Here is a 20,279-nt window from a genome sequence, read left to right on the forward strand (position 1 = left end):
TTGGAACTACACGTGCCAGCATACCCTGCCACCATCTGCTACACATGCCAGCATACCCCGCCACCATCTGTTACACGTGCCAGCATACCCTGCCACCATCTGCTACACGTGCCAGCATACCCTGCCACCATCTGCTACACGTGCCAGCATACCCCGCAACCATCTGCTACACGTGCCAGCATACCCCGCCACCATCTGTTACACGTGCCAGCATACCCCGCCACCATCTGCTACACGTGCCAGCATACCCCGCCACCATCTGTTACACGTGCCAGCATACCCCGCCACCATCTGCTACACGTGCCAGCATACCCCGCCACCATCTGTTACACGTGCCAGCATACCCTGCCACCATCTGCTACACGTGCCAGCATACCCCGCAACCATCTGCTACACGTACCAGCATACCCCGGAACCATCTGCTACACGTGCCAGCATACCCAGCCACCATCTGCTACACGTGCCAGCATACCCTGCCACCATCTGCTACACGTGCCAGCATACCCTGCCACCATGCCTGATGCACAGTCATAGGTCCACAGCCTGATGCACGGTCATAGGCCCACAGCCTGGTGCACGGTCATAGGCCCACAGCCTGGTGCACGGTCATAGGCCCACAGCCTGGTGCACGGTCATAGGCCCACAGCCTGGTGCACGGTCATAGGCCCACAGCCTGGTGCACGGTCATAGGCCCACAACCTGGTGCACGGTCATAGGCCCACAGCCTGGTGCACGGTCATAGGCCCACAGCCTGGTGCACGGTCATAGGCCCACAGCCTGGTGCACGGTCATAGGCCCACAGCCTGGTGCACGGTCATAGGCCCACAGCCTGGTGCACGGTCATAGGCCCACAGCCTGATGCACGGTCATAGGACCACATCCTGATGCACAGTCATAGGTCCGCAGCCTGATGCACAGTCATAGGTCCACAGCCTGATGCACAGTTATAGGTCCACAGCCTGATGCACGGCCATAGGTCCACAGCCTGATGCACAGCCATAGGACCACAGCCTGATGCACAGCCATAGGACCACAGCCTGATGCACAGCCATAGGTCCACAGCCTGATGCACAGTCATAGGCCCACAGCCTGATGCACGGTCATAGGACCACAGCCTGATGCACGGTCATAGGTCCACAGCCTGATGCACGGTCATAGGTCCACAGCCTGATGCACAGTCATAGGTCCACAGCCTGATGCACAGCCATAGGTCCACAGCCTGATGCACAGTCATAGGCCCACAGCCTGATGCACGGCCATAGGCCCACAGCCTGATGCACGGCCATAGGCCCACAGCCTGATGCACAGTCATAGGCCCACAGCCTGATGCACAGTCATAGGCCCACAGCCTGATGCACAGTTATAGGTCCACAGCCTGGTGCACAGTAGTGATTCCTGTAAACCTCACAGCCCCCGAGTTCCATATTCTGATACCAGAATTGGCCACAGATCACGTCACACTGGTCTCATATTCTCACCTTCTCCATCTGTAGAACAACAGATAAGCTGCGTTTTCCCGTCCATGCGATAGTCTCCTTCTACCACTGCAGCGATCGATGATGAGAAATTGTCTTTAAAGATCACTTCTCCCGTACGATCACTGCGCGCATCAACCTTTAAAATATCCCATTAAACCAGTAAAAAACAAAGAAAACAAAATCTACTAGTGTAATAACACCCTACCATAGCGTTTATTATATAACACCACAATTAGGCTCTAGGGCAGCGTCACACTAGTGGTTGTTAGATGTGACCCCCACCCAGGATATGCCATTTGCCCAGCTGCCAGTCTTGGGCAGCACAATGCTTTTCCATAGCCTGGACTGTGACCTCTGACCTAGTATGCCTCAAATGTAACGCAAGTCACGCCACCTTGCCGCCCAGTGCTGCTTATTATGCGTGGTGCTCCATGGCGCCTCACAGTGCTCCATGGCGCCTCACAGTGCTCCATGCCGCCTCACAGTGCTCCATGCCGCCTCACAGTGCTCCATGCCGCCTCACAGTGCTCCCTGCCGCCTCACAGTGCTCCAGCCGCCTCACAGTGCTCCAGCCGCCTCACAGTGCTCCATGCCGCCTCACAGTGCTCCATGCCGCCTCACAGTGCTCCATGCCGCCTCACAGTGCTCCATGCCGCCTCACAGTGCTCCATGCCGCCTCACAGTGCTCCATGCCGCCTCACAGTGCTCCATGCCGCCTCACAGTGCTCCAGCCGCCTCACAGTGCTCCAGCCGCCTCACAGTGCTCCAGCCGCTGAGGGGAAAACTTTCTATCCCTAGCACAGGCTCTTTTATTCATGTGGTTGCTGTGGGACTGAAATATTATGAAAGACTACGTGTTCTACTACTATGGGGGCAGAGTGTGGTGGATTTAAGGCTCCCACACACTAGAACAAATTTTTGTCCGATTTCCGACCGATAATCGGCAATAACCAGCCGGAAATCTGACAATCGGCCAAAAAATCGTTCTAGTGTGTGGGGGCCTTTACTGTAGGGGGGTGGGGGCACTGTGTTGAATTACTATGGGGGCCAGTGTATCATTACTATAGGGGGAAGGTTGTGTAGGATTACCGGTGTCTGTGTGTGTGTGTGTGTGTGGGGGGGGGGGGGGGGGGGGGAGTGTGGAATTACTATAGGGGGAAGGTTGTGTAGGATTACCGGTGTCTGTGTGTGTGTGTGTGTGGGGGGGGGGGGGGGGGGGAGTGTGGAATTACTATAGGGGGAAGGTTGTGTAGGATTACCGGTGTCTGTGTGTGTGTGTGTGTGTGTGTGTGGGGGGGGGGGGGGGGCTTTGGTGGCTTTGTTCTTAATGCAGCCATATATAATATGTAGCAGTCTGGAGAGTAAAATCTCAATATGAAGGCAATAGAACAGGGCTGGGCAACACCGGCCCTCCAGATGTTAGTGAACTACACATCCCAGGATGCTTTGCATTAGTTTTGCTATGTGGCCAAGCTGAAACTGATGCAAGGCTCCTGGGATGTGTAGTTCACTAACATCTGGAGGGCCGGTGTTGCCCAGCCCTGCAATAGAAGGCAGCTGTTTAGCAACATCCCCATGCAGTTCCCCATACAGTTTCAGTGAAATGTTCATCAGACACAGAAGGCAGCAGACAGTGATTGACAATGGGGGGGAACAGCAAGGGCCTCTGTTTGCATGTAGCCACTGTTTCGGAGGTCAGGAATCTGCGTCACAGGACAGAGATTTCCCATCCTCTATGACAGGTTAGTGGCGCAGAACATACCGTAAGATGCCTGATGGTGGGAGAGAGATCCGATGCTGCTTAGATTACTACTGCAGCATGAGATGTCGGCTTATAATAGATGTATCATCGTGTAATAATATTGCCCTCGTAGTTATACTCTATTTGTCTCCCAAATACATCATTCCAAAATACATCATGTACTGAAATACAGACCTAGATAGTAACACCGCTGTATTCTGAATGTTCAGCGGTGTACACAGACTTTGTATCATGCACATAATTAATAAAAATATGATATAAAATGACCTTCAGGTTGAGTGTACAGGGTATATAGGAAACAGAAGTGAATTCTGCGTATAGACTAGGGTCTTATTCCCAAATTATGGTAATCAAATATTCTTAAATACAGGAAAATCCAAAACACTTCCAGTCCCAAGCATTTTGGACCTGGGAGTCTCAAACTGTATTATCCTAGATATTCTGGGAAATAATACTGCCCTGGCGATGAGCGGTGAACACCGATGCGCGCTGCCGCGTCTCCCCACAGCTCATCTGCTGGTATTACCAACAGATGAGCGGCGGGGAGGGAGGCTTTCCATAGTGTCCAGCTACGGAACGCTGTCCACCCCGGCGAAAATCTCTTGCACAGTCGGAAAGCCTTTTAAGCCCAGCTATGTTCCCCATCATCGCTGTGCATACACGCAGGGTAAAAACGCCCAGTGTGTATACACCATTAGCATCCTGTGTGTCCGACTACTTATTAGACACCAGCCAGACTGGAGTAGTAACTCGTCTCTGACCAGTAAGACACTGGTCCTGATACATTAGTATCAACGATGACTACATGGACAACATTATTACAGGAAACCAATAAGGCAGGGATGGGGAACCTTCGGCTGTTGTTGAACTACACATCCCAGCATGCCCTGCTACAGTTTTGCTCTGTGGCCATGCTAAAACTGTTACAGGGCATTCTGGGATGTGTAGTTTAACAACATCTGGAGGGCCGAAGGTTCCCCATCCCTGCAATAAGGGAACACATTTTTAATTCATAAACAATACAGGGCCACATTTAGTTTCCTTGGCACCCAAAGCCCAGAGATATCAAGAGGGTGCCAATGCAACCCTAAATGTGGTGTCTGAATATTGGTTTGACTCCACCTAAAGGACTGGGACTAATTATGGTAAACTGCAGGCAGGGGACTACAGTCTGTACCGTTCTGTCCCCCTTGGATACCTTATTAATGCATTCTAACATATTTTTCTTGCACTTTGATGTGCTGCTTACCAACACTCGCCAAATGTAATAGGGTACGGGAATCAGAGTGTGAGAGATTTTGGAAGAGTCTTTACATTTTTTTTAAAGCGGCAATCAATTACATGGCAAAATCCACCTGGTTTTGCAATGTAAATGATTGCCGCTTTAAAAACACGGGAAAACTCTCCCAAAATCTCTCACACTCTGATTGTGACATCCTATTACATTTGGCCCCACGTGTTATGCTCTACAATGTGGGAACTGTACATCTCCCTAGAAGAAGGCTAATAAGGCCGAAACGCGTTGGAGTGATATCCATTAGACATTTGGACTGTTCCACACCAGAGAGGAGAACATCAAACCATCCCGCAATTTCCCGCGGTGCTGCAGCAAACTGACAAGCTGCAAACAGAACGGAGACGGAGCGGAAGCTAAGACAGCCGGAAGCAGTTACTGTGAGGACGGGTAAGTAGTAGGTAGACCAGTGTGACGAGAGGCAGGAGGACTCCCAGGCAAGGAGGTCGGTGCGCGGCGCACGAGTGACCGAAGGTGACTCAGGCGGCGCGGTCCACATCCTTGAAACAGGCAGTCACCAAAGGACCGAGGTGCTGTGCGTTGTGTCTCCACACACGCACAGCAAACATCAGTGGGTGCACTAGCCCTCCTGGCTTACCTACATGCACCATCCACAGCTCCTCCGAAAACCAACACACTCTTAACATCTAAAGGGGTACCTGAAGATCTGACAAAGTACATCTGAGTTAGCGGGACGCCGCGCTCAGTACCATTCCGAGACTGCCAATTACCATCTGCAACTCACCTTCCCCCGTTGCTATTAACAACTTAAGGTTGTGTCTCATCTCTGACGTGAGATTTACTTTTCAAAACAACAGCTCCGCAAGAGCGTACACACTGCCCAACCAGGACAGATCACCAATCTGACTCCTTGGGAGTTTGTGCACATATCGGCAACTGTTGCTTATTTAAATTATTATTCACTTATACTTGCAGACAATGTTTGTATGAATTGACTTTCATTTATATTTTATCTTTAAATCTTGCATGTATATGTCAATTTGCACCTTGATTTATCAGTAAAGTGTGTTTTTTTAAAGTTCAATAACGTACTGTTATTCTGACCACACACACACCTTAATACTTAGGCAGAGCGCAGCACTATAAAAACCCAATTATTAATGTGGGAACTGTGTTTGTATGTTAACCAGTTCAATTGTAAGCGCTCTGTTACAGGTTTAGAAGGTAGAACAAGCCACTTTTCCTATTCTCCATGCAGTTCATAGAAAGAAATGTGAATGAGCTCTCACTGAGCAGTGACACACCTCATCTAGAACAACGTATCATTTACACATTGCACGCCCCAAATCACCCAACCACTGACGCCAACAGGACACTCACCTTCCCGTTAGACCATCCGGTGATCAGCTCACAAACCCCATCAGAGTTCAGGTCGAAGGCATGTATGCTCATGGCAAGGTTTTTAGACTGGGGGGGGGGGGGTTAGAAAGATGCAAGCACATGATTACATATGGGAAGTAACACACAGATGGATGTACTGACTTCACAATTCATGAAACAATTGCTGAAACTGCTGTAAAACTGTAAAAGCATAGTACTAAGTATGTAATCTGCAGCTTCAGCTAGCTGTTATACTCAGAAATACACCTGAATTCAGTGTGGTACGAAATGTTATATTTTCTTACATTTTCATCTCTATATATCACAGGTTCTCAAACTCGGTCTTTAGGACCCCATACAGTGCATTTTTTGCAGGTCCCCTCACAGAATCACAAGTAAAATTATTAGCGCCACCTGTGGATCTTTTAAAATGTGTCAATGAGTAATGAATGCACCTGTGCACCTGCCGGGTGACCTGGAAACCGTGAACTGTGTGGGGTCATGAGGACAGAGTTTGAGAACCCCTGCTCCATAGGACGGCAAGCAGATACAGTACACTGGGAGGAGCCATTGTTAGCCCAGTGTCACGTATTGACATACATGTGCCCTGTCCGGCTATTGCTAACTTCTAGAATCCTAGGGCAGGATATAATGAGTTCAGTGCAACAATGGCACCTTTAAAATAAAATTTGAACAGCCGCCAATTAAATTTTTTGCATCCTGTACCTCGGCTCTGAAACCTGGATTGCCTCCTTCTGAGAAATGAATACTGTAACACTCGTCTAGCTAATATACAGAGTTAAAACACTGCCGTAATACACAGCTTCCTATGAGCAGTATAATAGCATAGATGTCAAATCAACTCAACTATCATACAATGGGGCAGATGTATTAAGCTTTAACAAGAGATAAATGCAAGGGTGATAAAGAGAGATAAACGTCCAGCCAATCACCTGCTAACTGCCATGTTACAGGCTGTGTCTGAAAAGTCAGTAAGGAGCTGATTGGCTGGACGTTTATCTCTCCTTATCACACTTGCATTTATCTCTTGTTAAGGCTTCATACATCTGCCCCAATGTATCTATATCAACTCAGAGGCGGAACTCTGGGAGGTTATCTGTCCCCGGGCTCCTGCTCCCAAGGGGGCACCACCTTTCAACTTTGAATCAGTTAATTGAAAGCCATCGATATTGCTGGACAATAGACGTCACACTCTCCTGTAAACATAATTGTTGTTAGTGTCACACCTTATATTCGAACCGCAGACCTGCTCCACTAGAAGCTGATGCCTTACTGATGGAGCTACTTACTCCTATAGGGGGAAAGGGGCTCAGTGTGTATGCACTGAGCCGCTTTCCCCCACAGCAATGATAGCGATCATCGCTGTCCATACACGCTGGACATTCGCCCAGTGTGTGCGGACCTTAAGGTTACAAAATCTGTGTGCATGTGTTACAAATATTTATCTTGCCTCCAGGCAACTGGGACGAACTTACGCCGCTGTAGTCTCCTTTCAATGGTACAAAGTAACACAAACATGTTTTACAGAGGGTTTGCACCATGGTTAACATTGCTCAAACTCACAGATCTAGGGTTAAGACTGTAAGTTCTGATGTTGAACGGTTACAGATTGACTGCGATATTTGATGCACTAAATACAAGTCCGTGAGCTAATGCTATCTATTCAAATCTCATATTCTGCGGGTTGTAATCTGCATCTGAGACAAATAAACTGAAGCCAACAGGTGACCAGAGAGTAGGGAGTGAAATGTTCCACAATTATTTTCTTTACATATGGTCATTTTTGAAGATTTATATTTAGATTGCATTCAAAGTATATATATATATATATATATATATATGGTAAGAGATGATATAAATACACTCCGGATAGACATACATACCTTTATTCTCCAGTACCGGGACATCCGATCATAAACCCCCACTGTGCCATTAGACAGTGTATATCCAAACCGGCTGGAATGCATTGGGCAAATGGCTGTGATCGTCTGAAATGGTGATAAATCAGTGTCATATTTACCAATAGCAGTTTTTTAGGGGTGAATAAACTCATCTCTAACAAGCGTGAGAGATTTTAAGAAAAATGTAAAATATTATTTTGAAACAGATATGGAAAATAAATTATATAACATTTTATGAGTATCTAGAATAAACTAGTTAACTAAGTACAGGATTAGCCCCTTTAAACTGGTTATTTGGTGAACGGGACTGTTTTTCCAGCTGGCCATACAGCGAACCAACCACCAGACCGAATGTCCACCTTGTCTGTCCAAATACACACACACATCTTAAGGTGCCCATACACGGTACAATTGCTGGGTGTGATGAGATGCGCGCTCCTGTCGCACATCTCATTGCACAGCTCAAATAGTATGTGCTGCACATTGTACTAGATCTCTTCTGATTGCAAAACAAATGCGATGCGATCCAGTCCAAATTGTATACAATAATTGTACCATGTATGGGCACCTTGACCAAATTTTTCCCCTCAGACCAGCCAACCGGCCAAATTTTCTATCAAACCAGCTAACTTCTCTCCAACTTGTATTGCTGTTGCTACCGGCGGCAGCAGCCCAGAGTTGTAGAGTCTGAGCTAGGGTGGCCAATCCCGGGATCGGCGGGATACCGGGTTTTGGCCCCTAAATCGCTGGGATTTCAATCTCGGGATTGGAGTTTCCAATCCCGGGATTCCGGGATTAGACTGCGCATGCGCAGCCTTATGCCGGGCAGCGTCTGAGCGGGTGCTGACAGCGTGACGACTTCAGAGGTCACACTGCGTAGGCCTTATCCTGGGCGCGCTGCCCTTCAGGCTCCATCAGCCCGCCCATCCACCCTGGATGCATCGAAAGGCTCTATTGCTCAACCGCCCGGCTACACCGTCCACACCACATAGCTCCCGGCTGCACCACACATGTAAATAAATATGCGGTGCGGCCGGGGCGGTTTTTTTATTAGGGAATCCAATCCTGGGATCCTAGGAATCCCGGCATTGGGCATTTTTCAATCGCGAATTCCGGGATTGAAAAACTGCGCCAGGATTGGTATCCCTAGACTGAGCACTAGAGCACTCAGACTTCATTGCGCATGCTCAGATTGTCAGAACAATGGGCACCGCAGCATTTTTCTGGCAATTTCAGCAACGCTCCTGCAGTGTGTGCCCCCCTGGGACTCAGGGCTCGTGTGCACCGCACACATTGCACCCATTATAGATACGCCACTGGAGGTTATAATCACTTATACAAGTGATGCAATCTTACCTCGGTCTCTGTTATTTCAGCAACGATCTCATCTTCTTTAAAAACTCTAATGTCAAAGTCTTCAGATCCAACGAGGAGCTGTAATAGGTAATGTACAAACCTGTATATTCATATATGTATACATATGGAATGCAGCCTCTGACACACACAATGTACTACACTTACAGATGTGTCCTCATACATCTAGCCCAACCATGCCAAGCAGTGGGAGATATCCAGCATGAGCCACCATGTCCTGTGCAACTCCGCTAGCAAAGTGACTAGGACACACCAGGAGACTCTACCGATTCATGTGATAGGTGACACTTTTATATTGTGTGTGACGGAGTCTGTATTTGGAGCAATCAGTACCTTCTCCTGGTGCATTGTAGCAACATTACTTTGTGTCTGAGATGCATTTTTCATGCCCGACGCTAGCAGAGTCCCACGGGGCCTGGTGAGCAGAAAAGGGCGGTTTGGGGTCCCTATAGCAGTGATGTATGAGGAGATGCCGTGTCGCACTAATAATGCATGATGCTTCCTTGCTGTAACCAGCATTTCCTGACTTCAGTGCCTTAATATTGTTAGCACACGAGGAAACACCACAACTAGCCACGTTTGCTACAATCGGTTGTTGGATGCGCCACCACACCGGAGATGCCAATTGCCCAACTGCTGGCTGCCAATATAATTACTGCTAGGCTCGGGCAGCGCGGAGCACTTCAGCAGCCTTGCATGTGACCTCTGACCTTTTACTCACACACGTTGGGGCCTGTGCTCTCTTTATTTATGTGATTGCTGCGGGGCTGAATTACTATGGGGGCAGTATGTGGTGGAATTACTGTAGGGGGCACTGTGTATAGTTACTATTGGGGACAGTCTGCTGTTACTATGGCCCTTATTCAGATCTGATCGCAGTACAAATTTGTTCTCAAAATGGGCAAAACCATGTGCACTGCAGGTGGGGCAGATGTAACATGTGCAGAGAGAGTTACATTTGGGTGAGGTGTCTTTTTTCTCTTTGGGGGCCAACATTCTTTGTGAGGGGTACTGATGGGGTGCCTTGGCAATTTTAAAATCTTGCACCCTCAGGAAATGAGAGCAAAAATCATTAGCCATGCATTTAGCACACAACCATTAGCACCTGGGAGGATCATTGCCACATTGGGGATTGAAATCTCCCTTATGATTATTATGTGATGTACGAGGAACAAGCAACTCACAGAAAAAAAAACATTTTCAATGTTACGTAAGTACAGTATTACTAGATAACAGCAATTTATTACAACCGCCTAGAGCCAGTAAAAAGTGAACGACTATTGACAAGCATTGTGTTATCATATAATATCATACAACAAAATAGTGGCTCAGCTTTACCAATACCAACTTTGCACCCCAGAATCTAGAAGAGAAGCTGCGCGCAGCCGTGTACAACAGACTTACCTCTTTCTTTCCATCTCCATCAAAGTCACATAAAGCTAGGGAGCGCACATTGTCCCCTGTAACCTAAACACACGATATACTGTTACAGCACAGAATTGCATATAGATGACTAGTTACCGGTCTGCAACTTATTATGCAGACAATTACAGCCATTAACTATTAAATAACAAAAATGTAAGTAAATTAATAAAAAATAATAAATAAAAAGCCTATTGAGGTGCGTACAGAATCTGCCTACCTTAACTGGCACATAAATGTGCAATGCGTTGAATTGAATCTGCCCCATACAGTGTTAAACATCGTCCACATCACTTGGTTCCCGGAGGGATGGGAACATACGGTGCAATGTAATAGTCAGTGATCGCAGGAGGTGGCCCGCATTGGCCAAATGAAGACATTTTCTTAAAGCGGCAATGTTTTGTAAATTAATGCTGCTTTAAGTGGCTGCCGACGCTTCGGGGTGGCGCGGATAGTGGGGGGGGGGTGCCTAAATCCCATTGTATGTCATACAAGTGTATACTACATTAAATGGCATCGCACCCTATAAAATTGCATGCGATCTCATCACACCGCACAAGGCCAGAGAGCAGTGAATAAATTACATAGGAAAATCGCATTGCATGCAAAAAACGCATGCGATGCGATTTTTCTTACGGCGGTATTCAATCCTGGCTGCTATTTCTGCTTGCGGAAGTAGCGGCCATTGCCTATTCAATACTGCCATATCCGACCGAATTGAAGGCAGATTACGACAAAACAGATCCAACTTTAAATCAAGTCAGATCTGTTGCGTCGGAAACGACCGCAGATTGTCAAATTTGACGACTTGCCCACTTTCACGGACATGCCCACTTTCCGACACTCACCAGCTGGCTGTCTACTTTCGGAAAGTGGGCGTGTCGGCTAAAAAACGGCCACGGATTGTCGATAAACGGCCGTGAATTAGACAATACAGATCTGACTTGTTACGGTCGAGCTGAACGAAAACGCCCGGGATCCTGACCGTCAGGACTCTACGTCAGTCAGAATACAAGATTGATCACCCCCTTCATTTCTTCAAAGTGACCCATGGAAAGATAGCCAAGACGTCACTTACCACTCATAATACATTTAGACCATAAATGAGGCGTGCAATGCGTTCTGCAATATCAGAAGGGAAATATCATTGCAATCACCTAAAATGCTAATTTTTTTCTTACCGTCCAAAACATGTCGTTCCCTTTACAGTCAAATCCTTGCAAGGCACAGTTCCCGCCAACAATCGCAAGGGGACAACTGATATCTCCTAAGGACCCAAGAACCACTGCATTGGCTCCATCTACAATCTAAGCAATGAGAGGACATTTCCATTAACATGAAATATTGTGAAAATGCCAATACTGTATATTCCACAGCTCTGTTCAACTATAAGAGGAGGCCATATTGAAATAAGGTCTACAGGTGACGTGGCGCACAGGCAGTGGCTTTTACCTATGGGCTGCAGGACTTCAGTGAAGCCAAGTGCAGTCCGTGAGATGACACTGGCTTCACTGTGACTGGAAGTGACTTCCTATTGGACGTCCGACCTGCCAGTCATCTGCACACAGGTATCTTACTTAGTGTTCGTTCCAGGACCCTGCATAAAATAACCTGTGCAGTTCTTCTTACCTGCCTGGGGTATACCCTCTATGCTGTGGTACTTCTTCTACCACAGGTCTGGTCTGCATATCAGTGCTGAAATACAGACCACACTGTGCTAGAAGTTCGACAGCAGAGAACGACACCCCCCGGGGCAGGGAAGAGGAAGTGCACATGTTTTGGTCAGAATGAACACTATTACTCCATGTTTAAAGTACCGCAAAGTAATTGGAAACCAGAATCAATCATTTAGTGCTTTCAATTTAAGTTGTTTTTAATGTTTTTTATAAAAACAAGAAAAAAACTCAATCAACGGTACTTCTTTACTTTCACGGTGCCAGCATGGCGCCGTGCTACTTCCGGCTTCTACGCTCGCCACAAACTATGTAAAACAAAGGAACTTAACCCCATGCCAACATGGATAGTTCATACCTCCACTATCCATGTTGGCATGGAGTCGATTTTAAATAGCGTGGCGAGCGTAGCGAGCCACCGAGCCCGCAGCGTGGGCCAGCGAAGTGAGCTCCGCAAGGGGACTCAGACGCCATGCTGGCGCCGTGAAAGTAAAGAAGTACCCAATCAACTTAAAGCCATTATATCTGGGCAGACCCTATCAAAACAGAGCACTGAAAGAGCATGGGCCTATCGGCTGCCACTTAGACCAACACTTGCCAGTCACCTCTTTGTAGAACAGATCAGAGTTGTTGTGAACGTCATAGGCCAGGAGATTGGTTTGAGTCCCTACTATGAGAGAGTCACAGCCCAGGGAGGGATCCAGCACTCCGGCAGTGAGGCAGCTGACACTCTGGTTAATGTTCAATAGGGAGATATCCGTGTCCTGAGTGCTCTGCACTAAGCGGTTTACAGCGGCGCGCTGCCCGCGGGCATGCGGGTTATGTATAAAAACCTAGGGAAAAAAATGACATATTAAAATAATGCTAGATCTGTACTTCGGACACGTTATACAAAATAGAACACATCAAAATTCATTTGAAACCATTTATTTTATTCGCTGAAGTGGAACACTCACTTATACCCCTTTCACATTCGCAGACCCGGGTCATACCCGGGAATGTGTTCCCGGATGCATCCCGGGACACTACCCGGTAATGTACCCTTTCACACTGGCCACCCGACCCGGAATGAAGTCGGGCGGGTGGCTTCATCTGAAGGCTTGGCCGGGGCGGTGCTGGGAGGGGTCAGCTAAATCCCGGGTTGATGCGCGTTCATGTGCAAAAACCCGGGATATTTTTGCAAGTGTGAAAGGGGTATCATACAGACTGAAGGAAGCCATTTTGTCAGTAAGAGCTAGAACCACGACAATACCAACTTAAAGGGAACTAAAGACGCGAATGATGAATGAGGCTTGTGGATTCAGTGTTATGGTTTATTTCTCATCAGGCACAGAGCCTCGTGCCTCATTTATGTCACTAGCTCGTTAACTAATAGATTAATAATGATATATTTCTACAGCCCTCCAAATGGCTGCCTTCCCCATACGTATCCAGTAAGACGGACACATAGCCACATGCATGTTATGGTCCCGGGTTTGATAATATCTGGCCACAGATAATACTCATTATTTACAACAGAGATACAAGATACATGTATAGATAAGAGGTGGTCGTACGGAGGGAAACGTTCTTATGACTATATCTGATGGCACACAGGCAGTGTCTCAGCTTGTTCCTTATACCTTTCCAGCCTGAGTGGCAGCTGTCAGACAGGGGTGCGTCCCATCGTATTTCCCCACTGCCACCATGCGAGGGTTGATTTTGTGATTCAACTTCAAAGTAAATATTGGAACAAGCATGATGATTTTCTGTGAAGAGAGAAGTGATATTGGTCGTAAATCAAAGAGTTTGTGTAAGTCCGCTCTGCAGTCTTACAACTCTGGTAGTTCCAACTATTCACCCGTGTCAACCTTCCTCCAGAGGCAGCAGCTTCCCTCAGACCTCCCTGTCAACAATTTTGAAGTCTTCTAAGGACTAATTTATCCCTCGCATTTAGCTTTCCTGCACCTCTGGTGTATTCTTGGAGGAAGCCCCTTTCTTATCCAAAATTGAACCAAAACTGTAATCCACCCATTGGGCGGAGGAATGGCACAGCAGTCATGTTACTGTGGGTCCGACTCCATAGTCCAAAGTCTGGATATGCAGCATATTCGCCACAATGATGCAATTCAATGCAAAGCCAACATCTTGGCCGCCCACCACTCCAGAATCTATCTTGTGAGTCCTGAAGAGCCCCTTATACATACAGTTGGGGAGTATGAATGAAGCGATCTCTCAGTTAGTTTTGAGATAAGTAGCACTTCCTAGATAGGCCACTTACTAGCCAAAAAGCGCAATGGGACTACCTGTCCATCTCCTTAACATTCTGCTAGGTGGCCCGTGGACATCTTCTAATCCCCAAATGAAGGCGATGTTCAGAACCACTTTGCTGTCCACAGATTATTAAAGAGGAATTTAACGCAAAAAAATCACATATATGATTTTTTGGTAGAGTTCACTAAGTTTATGTTTACATGATGAATCTGCAGACATACGAATTATGTATACACACATAAATATATATATATATATATATATATACACACACACACACCTAGTGTTCCTTCTATGAACAGGGGTGGGCAGGGTGCCGCTGCATGGGGGCAGCGTCAAGGGGGCCCGCCGATGTCACGGTTCTGGGCAGCCGACGTCACAAAAGGGGCATGCCCAGGCTGTGCCGTGACGAAAAGGGGCCACCCTCCGCCATCACTGAAGGGGGCGGGCCCGGCCGTCCCGAAGGCTCTGCACTGCCAGGGAAGCACCGGGCATCGCTATTTACTGCGGCGCCGGGCTTCCCCGATACCACTGGAGGAGTAGGAGGCAGGCTGTTTTAGTGGGGCGCTGCCAGAGGTGCAGGGCGCATTTTGCCCTTTAAAAATCAGGCAGGGTGCAGCGCCCCGCTAAAACAGCCTAGCGGTAACACTATACACCCACACATATAAAGGCACGGCAGCACGATAACACATGTAGCCATATCCACCAGTTATTTATGATGATAAAACAGATTTAAGGTATCACAGAAGCAGCTCCCATGCCATACAATAACACAACTTCATTTGCAGACCTAGGGGGTGATTCATCACCATTCTGAACGTGGGCGAATTCGGCCCCGTTCCGATGGTGGGGGGGTTTGGGCAAGCGCCTTTTGGCGCATGTGCGGACCCCAGCAACGAACGTCTTTGTGAGTTACACACTCCCTGCCCCATATGTTGCAGGGAGGGGGGGCTGGGGGTGGGCACAAGGTTTGCCCACGGGAACACCCAGCATTTTATGGGGGTCTCATGGGTCGCTGGCGGGTGGATGCTTGCCAGGGGCAGCGGCGACCATCGAACGATTTCTCCTGCTAGCGGCTGCATGCCGGGGGATGTGTTCTCGTACACATCCCTGCGAATGGTACTGAGGGTATTCCCTGGCAGGAGTTCGGCTGGACAACGTTATTAAGCCGCTTAGCGTGCGGATGAATCACCCACCTAATGTGATCAGCCCATGCCATTACTAAGTAGTCTAATCTATAACTTATTACACTGCTTATGTGTATAATATAGATTACACACACACACTTGTGTTGTGTGAGACAGAATACACAGCTATGAATGTGGATGGTTGTGTGTCCCTATAATAACAGAGACAGAGGGTAATCTGGGTAACAGCTGCGGCCTCACGTTGCCATGGGAACGCAATCCGCCCTCACCATAGAGTCCCTGCTCCCTCCCGGGCCGCGTTCTGCCCATACCCCCGCTCCCTTATATCAGCACCCTGTCCCCCGTGTCACACACAGCTACCTGGGTACGGGCACACTCTCCGCTCTGATTTAGGCTGTCCCACAATATCACCGCGTCCGCTGTCAATAAAGTTGTGTGAATGTTTATGGCTGCAGGGAGGTGACAACGTAGTGATTGGTCTGTCAGTGCTCAGCCTCAGCCTCGCTGCAGTGTGATGGGCGGCAGATTGCATGATGGGGATTGTAGTTCACTACAGCTCTACTTAAGTATACTACACAGTGGCTGTATGCACGGATAATATGTGCAGCACTGTAGCATACCTCCCAACTTGCGTCCGAAAAGGGGGCGGGGCGTATGCAAATGAGGGCGCGGCTTATGCTAATTTTCATACGAGAATAGACGCTGTGTGCATGCGCACAGCGTCTATTCTACTAGATTGGGGGGTCTCCCAACTGCAATGCCTGCCGTGGGTGGGACGTCGGGACAGGACCCGAAAATCGGGACTGTCCCGACGGAATCGTGACAGTTGGGAGGTATGCTGTAGTGTGCATTTGTCATGTGCATATATAGATTCATCCATTATCTATCTGCACACACACATACAGGGTACACTTAGGGCTGTTTCACACAGTACGGTTCCTGCCGCACGGTGAAATCCCGTACGGTCAGGGAGCCGCGCCGCACTCAGAATTTTATAATGGCAGGGATGGCCACAGCCCGGCAGCCGTCCCTTCCAGTGGGGGGATCCGGCTGCAGCCGTGCGGCCGGGCCGTGGCCGTCCCGTGTGAATGGACACAATAGTGTCCATTCACAACTGCTGAGTGCGGCACGGCTCCCTGGCCGTACGGGATTTCACCGTGCGGCAGGAACCGTACTGTGTGAAACAGCCCTTAAGGTGCCCATACACTGCCTGCGATGTCTTGCAGCAGTGTACGGACACCCGATACCCTGCGAGCCGCCGGGAACTTGTAAGGGATCGCATGCGTCCCTGCTTACCGCCTGCCTCGCCGCCTGGAGTAACAGGTGGTCGGACGGCCTGTCGGACCGACCACCTGGTCGGGTCCGATGCGCACGGACCACACATCGGACCCGACGGCATGTCAGGGAGAGGCGATTTGGTCCGATTTAACGGGCCGATTGGTCGAAATCGGACCAAATCGCCTCAATGTATGGGGGCCTTTACTCTTGGTAATTTGTGATTTTAAAAACAAGCATACCCATATTTTAGGCAGACTGACATCAGCTTTAAAAGTGATTGAGGGTTAGCTATATTTGTAGTTCCCAAACTTTTTTGCATCACGGCATGCTAGATTATCAGAATATTTGTCAAGGCACCCCAAGGTGCAAATTTTGCTACCGAGAATTTCAGAAAACAATATTAAATTAAATAAGTTGAGCTTACATGTCATCCTTAGGTCCAGTTATGTGGTGAGGGACATCATTCACTTCTGTTTATCCACATATTTAAAAACTGGAAACCACAAGCACTGATTTTGCCTATTACATTTTGCCTATTATTATATTTTGAATCGGTTCTGAAAACCAAACCAAGGCACCCCTGCAAGTGCTTCGAGGCACCCCAGGGAGCCTAGTCGCACAGTTTGGGAACCACTGGTTTACACACTAATGGCACACTACACAGGAGTGTTATAATTGTTTATTATGTAAATGAACACATTGCAGCACTATATATAGTGGGCAAACATTTATATATATTAAAATGTACTTACCAAGTAGCCAGCCATCCGGCATTTGGTGGTCCTGGAATCGGTCCCAGAGGGCTGAGTGATGCAGAATATGCAGAATATAGGCATCATGGCAGTTCCCTGGGTAGCCTGCAACCACACTGAGTATTTTGAGGTTGGCATCACATACCACCTGCACGTTCAGAGAGTGACGCTCACGCCAATTGATGTAGAAGTGTCCCCTCACTTGGGGTGCCCGAAGCCCAATGTGGGTGCAATCTATGGCTCCCAGCACATTTGGGAATGCTGAGAGCCAATAGAAAGCCACCTTAAGGTCCTACCACTCAGACTCACAACGTGGCAATCTGATATATGTTCACCATAACTTCTTGAAAGCAAGTAAATGCTTAGAGAAAGTGGCTTGTGAGACCCCCAATGACCATGAGGTCACAGACTGAGTGGAGCCTGTGGCCAAGAAGTAGAGGGCACACATTAATTTCTACAGCCCAGACACTGCATAGTTGGCACCCCATAAGGGTCCAAATCATCTCTCACCTGCTCAAATAAGTTCAAAAGTTTATTGCTGTTCAGCCTAAACATCCCCACAACCTGTTGATGAGAGATGGAGTCTAGGTACAGCCTAGCACGATACCTACGTGAAGCACGAAGTAGTCGGGGTACCTGGATCTGGCGCGCAGCTTCCTCCCTCCTCCTGCACAGCTCCTCCACACCACTCTGCACAATCTCTATCTCTCAAACCCTCACAGGTGTCCTTAATGATGTTTGGGTATATGTAGGGGTGTTTATGATTAAAATTGAGGACACCTGTGAGAAAGTTAACCATATCTGCACTTGACCAAAGTTGCTTTTGGTTCAATTCGCCCATCAGGACCTGGTCTGCATCAGTGGCGATTTTTAGACACTTTGGAAATGCGAATTCCCTTTTTTTACAGGACTTAGCGCACCATATTAAGAAAGCGATTTCGTGAAAAAGTGTAAAAACGCCATTTTGTTGCCTAAAAATCGCAAAAAATCAACAAGCGCATCCTATTAAATGTCACCTTCAGACTCCTGGTGTGACAGTACCCTCCCAAAGGACCGGCTCTTGAACGTCCCATGGTTAGCGGTGTCACCAGGATGGACGAGAAAAGTGGATTTTTGTAAGAGTCCATCCTGTCGACACAGGGATCCCTCCCTTACGCTCAGTAAGTTTATACCGTTCATGTGTTATCATGTTATAAGGTTATTATTTGATTGTGCATATTAATGTGTTCAGGTGTTGTACTGAGTAATGTATCCTATTGTGCTTTAGAAGTTGAACTGAGGAATGCTGGGATGCAGAAGAGAGGAGCCTGCCTCTCAAAGAAGTCAGCATAGGTGCCTTGCTCTTGCGGATCCTCCTACATCCCATGGTTAGCTGTGTCTCCAGGATGGACTCAGAGAAAGGGATTTGAACGATAAATTCATACGAAAATCCCCTTATCCAAAATATTCCAAACACTGTAGGTTTTCTGAATATTTCGGGATTTTTGTTTTTGTTTCCTCCACAGTTTTTCACTCATGGTTAGTGGTTGGGTGAAGCCATTCAAACAACTGTGTTTACATACCTCTCAACTGTCCCATTTTTTGAGTGACCGTCCTGGTTTTTTGGGATGTCCCGCATTCCTCCCGGGCCGGCAGTGTCCCGCGGCGGGGGGGGGTTGGAGTTGGGAGTCCCCCAGACTAATGAATAGACACCGTGCACATGCGTCAGCGTCTATTCAGAGTCATATATGGGAAAGACGGGTGTGTGACCGAATTGTCGCTAATTTTCATATGTCGTGCCCTCATTAGCATTGGTCGTGCCCCCTTTTCAGCTGTGCGAGTGGCCCTACTTCACATCAACAGAAGTTGGGAGGTATGTGTTTACTCTTTTTAAATAATGACAACAGAACCTACCCAAATGACCCTGATCAAAAGTTTACATAACCTGGAGATTTTGGCCTGATAACATGAACACAAGTTGACACAAATTGTTTTGAATGGCTACAAAAGGTAACATCCTCAACTGTGATCTGTTTGCTTGTAATCAGTGTGTGTGTGTGTGTGTGTGTGTGTGTGTATAAAAGGTCAGTGAGTTTCTGGTCTCCTGAAAAACCCTTGTATCTTTCATCCAGTGCTGCACTGACATGTCTGGATTCTGAGTCACCGGAAAAGCAAAAAAATTGTCTAAAGATATGCGGGAAAAGGTAATTGAACTGTATAAAACAGGAAATGGATATAAAAAGATATCCAAGACATTGAGAATGCCAATCAGCAGTGTTCAAACTTGAATTAAGAAGTGGAAAATTAGGGATTCTGTGGAAACCAAATCACGGTCAGGGAGACCAACAAAAATTTTAGCCATAACTGCCAGGAAAATTGTTCGGGATGCAAAGAAAAATCCACAAATAACTTCAGCTGAAATACAGGACTCTGAAAAAAAGTGGTGTGGTTGTTTCAGGATGCACAATAAGGAAGCATTTGAAGAAAAATGGGCTGCATGGTCGAGTCGCCAGACGAAAGCCATTGAGTTTGAAAAAACTCAGGAGCACGAGGTGTGCTCCAGACGAAAGCCATTGAGTTTGAAGAAACTCAGGGAGCCCGAG

General features: G+C 47.7%; 1 protein-coding gene across 1 annotated transcript in view; it reads right to left on the reverse strand.

Moving 5' to 3' along the window:
* Positions 1-16,179, reverse strand: part of BBS2 (Bardet-Biedl syndrome 2) — a 30,729-nt gene extending 14,550 nt beyond the window's left edge. Inside the window, exons 1-9 of the mRNA XM_083165220.1 lie at positions 16,028-16,179; positions 13,889-14,014; positions 12,872-13,099; positions 11,775-11,900; positions 10,576-10,638; positions 9,154-9,231; positions 7,780-7,884; positions 5,876-5,962; positions 1,479-1,614 (exon numbers count right to left, since the gene is read on the reverse strand). Coding sequence (XP_083021346.1) covers positions 1,479-1,614; positions 5,876-5,962; positions 7,780-7,884; positions 9,154-9,231; positions 10,576-10,638; positions 11,775-11,900; positions 12,872-13,099; positions 13,889-14,005 — 940 coding nt within the window. The 5' untranslated portion in view covers positions 14,006-14,014; positions 16,028-16,179. The remainder of the gene's footprint in view (positions 1-1,478; positions 1,615-5,875; positions 5,963-7,779; positions 7,885-9,153; positions 9,232-10,575; positions 10,639-11,774; positions 11,901-12,871; positions 13,100-13,888; positions 14,015-16,027) is intronic.
* Positions 16,180-20,279: the final 4,100 nt, after the last annotated feature.

This window comes from Crinia signifera, chromosome 11 (genome assembly GCF_055691185.1).
Source record: "Crinia signifera chromosome 11, ASM5569118v1, whole genome shotgun sequence".
Lineage (NCBI taxonomy): Eukaryota > Metazoa > Chordata > Amphibia > Anura > Myobatrachidae > Crinia > Crinia signifera.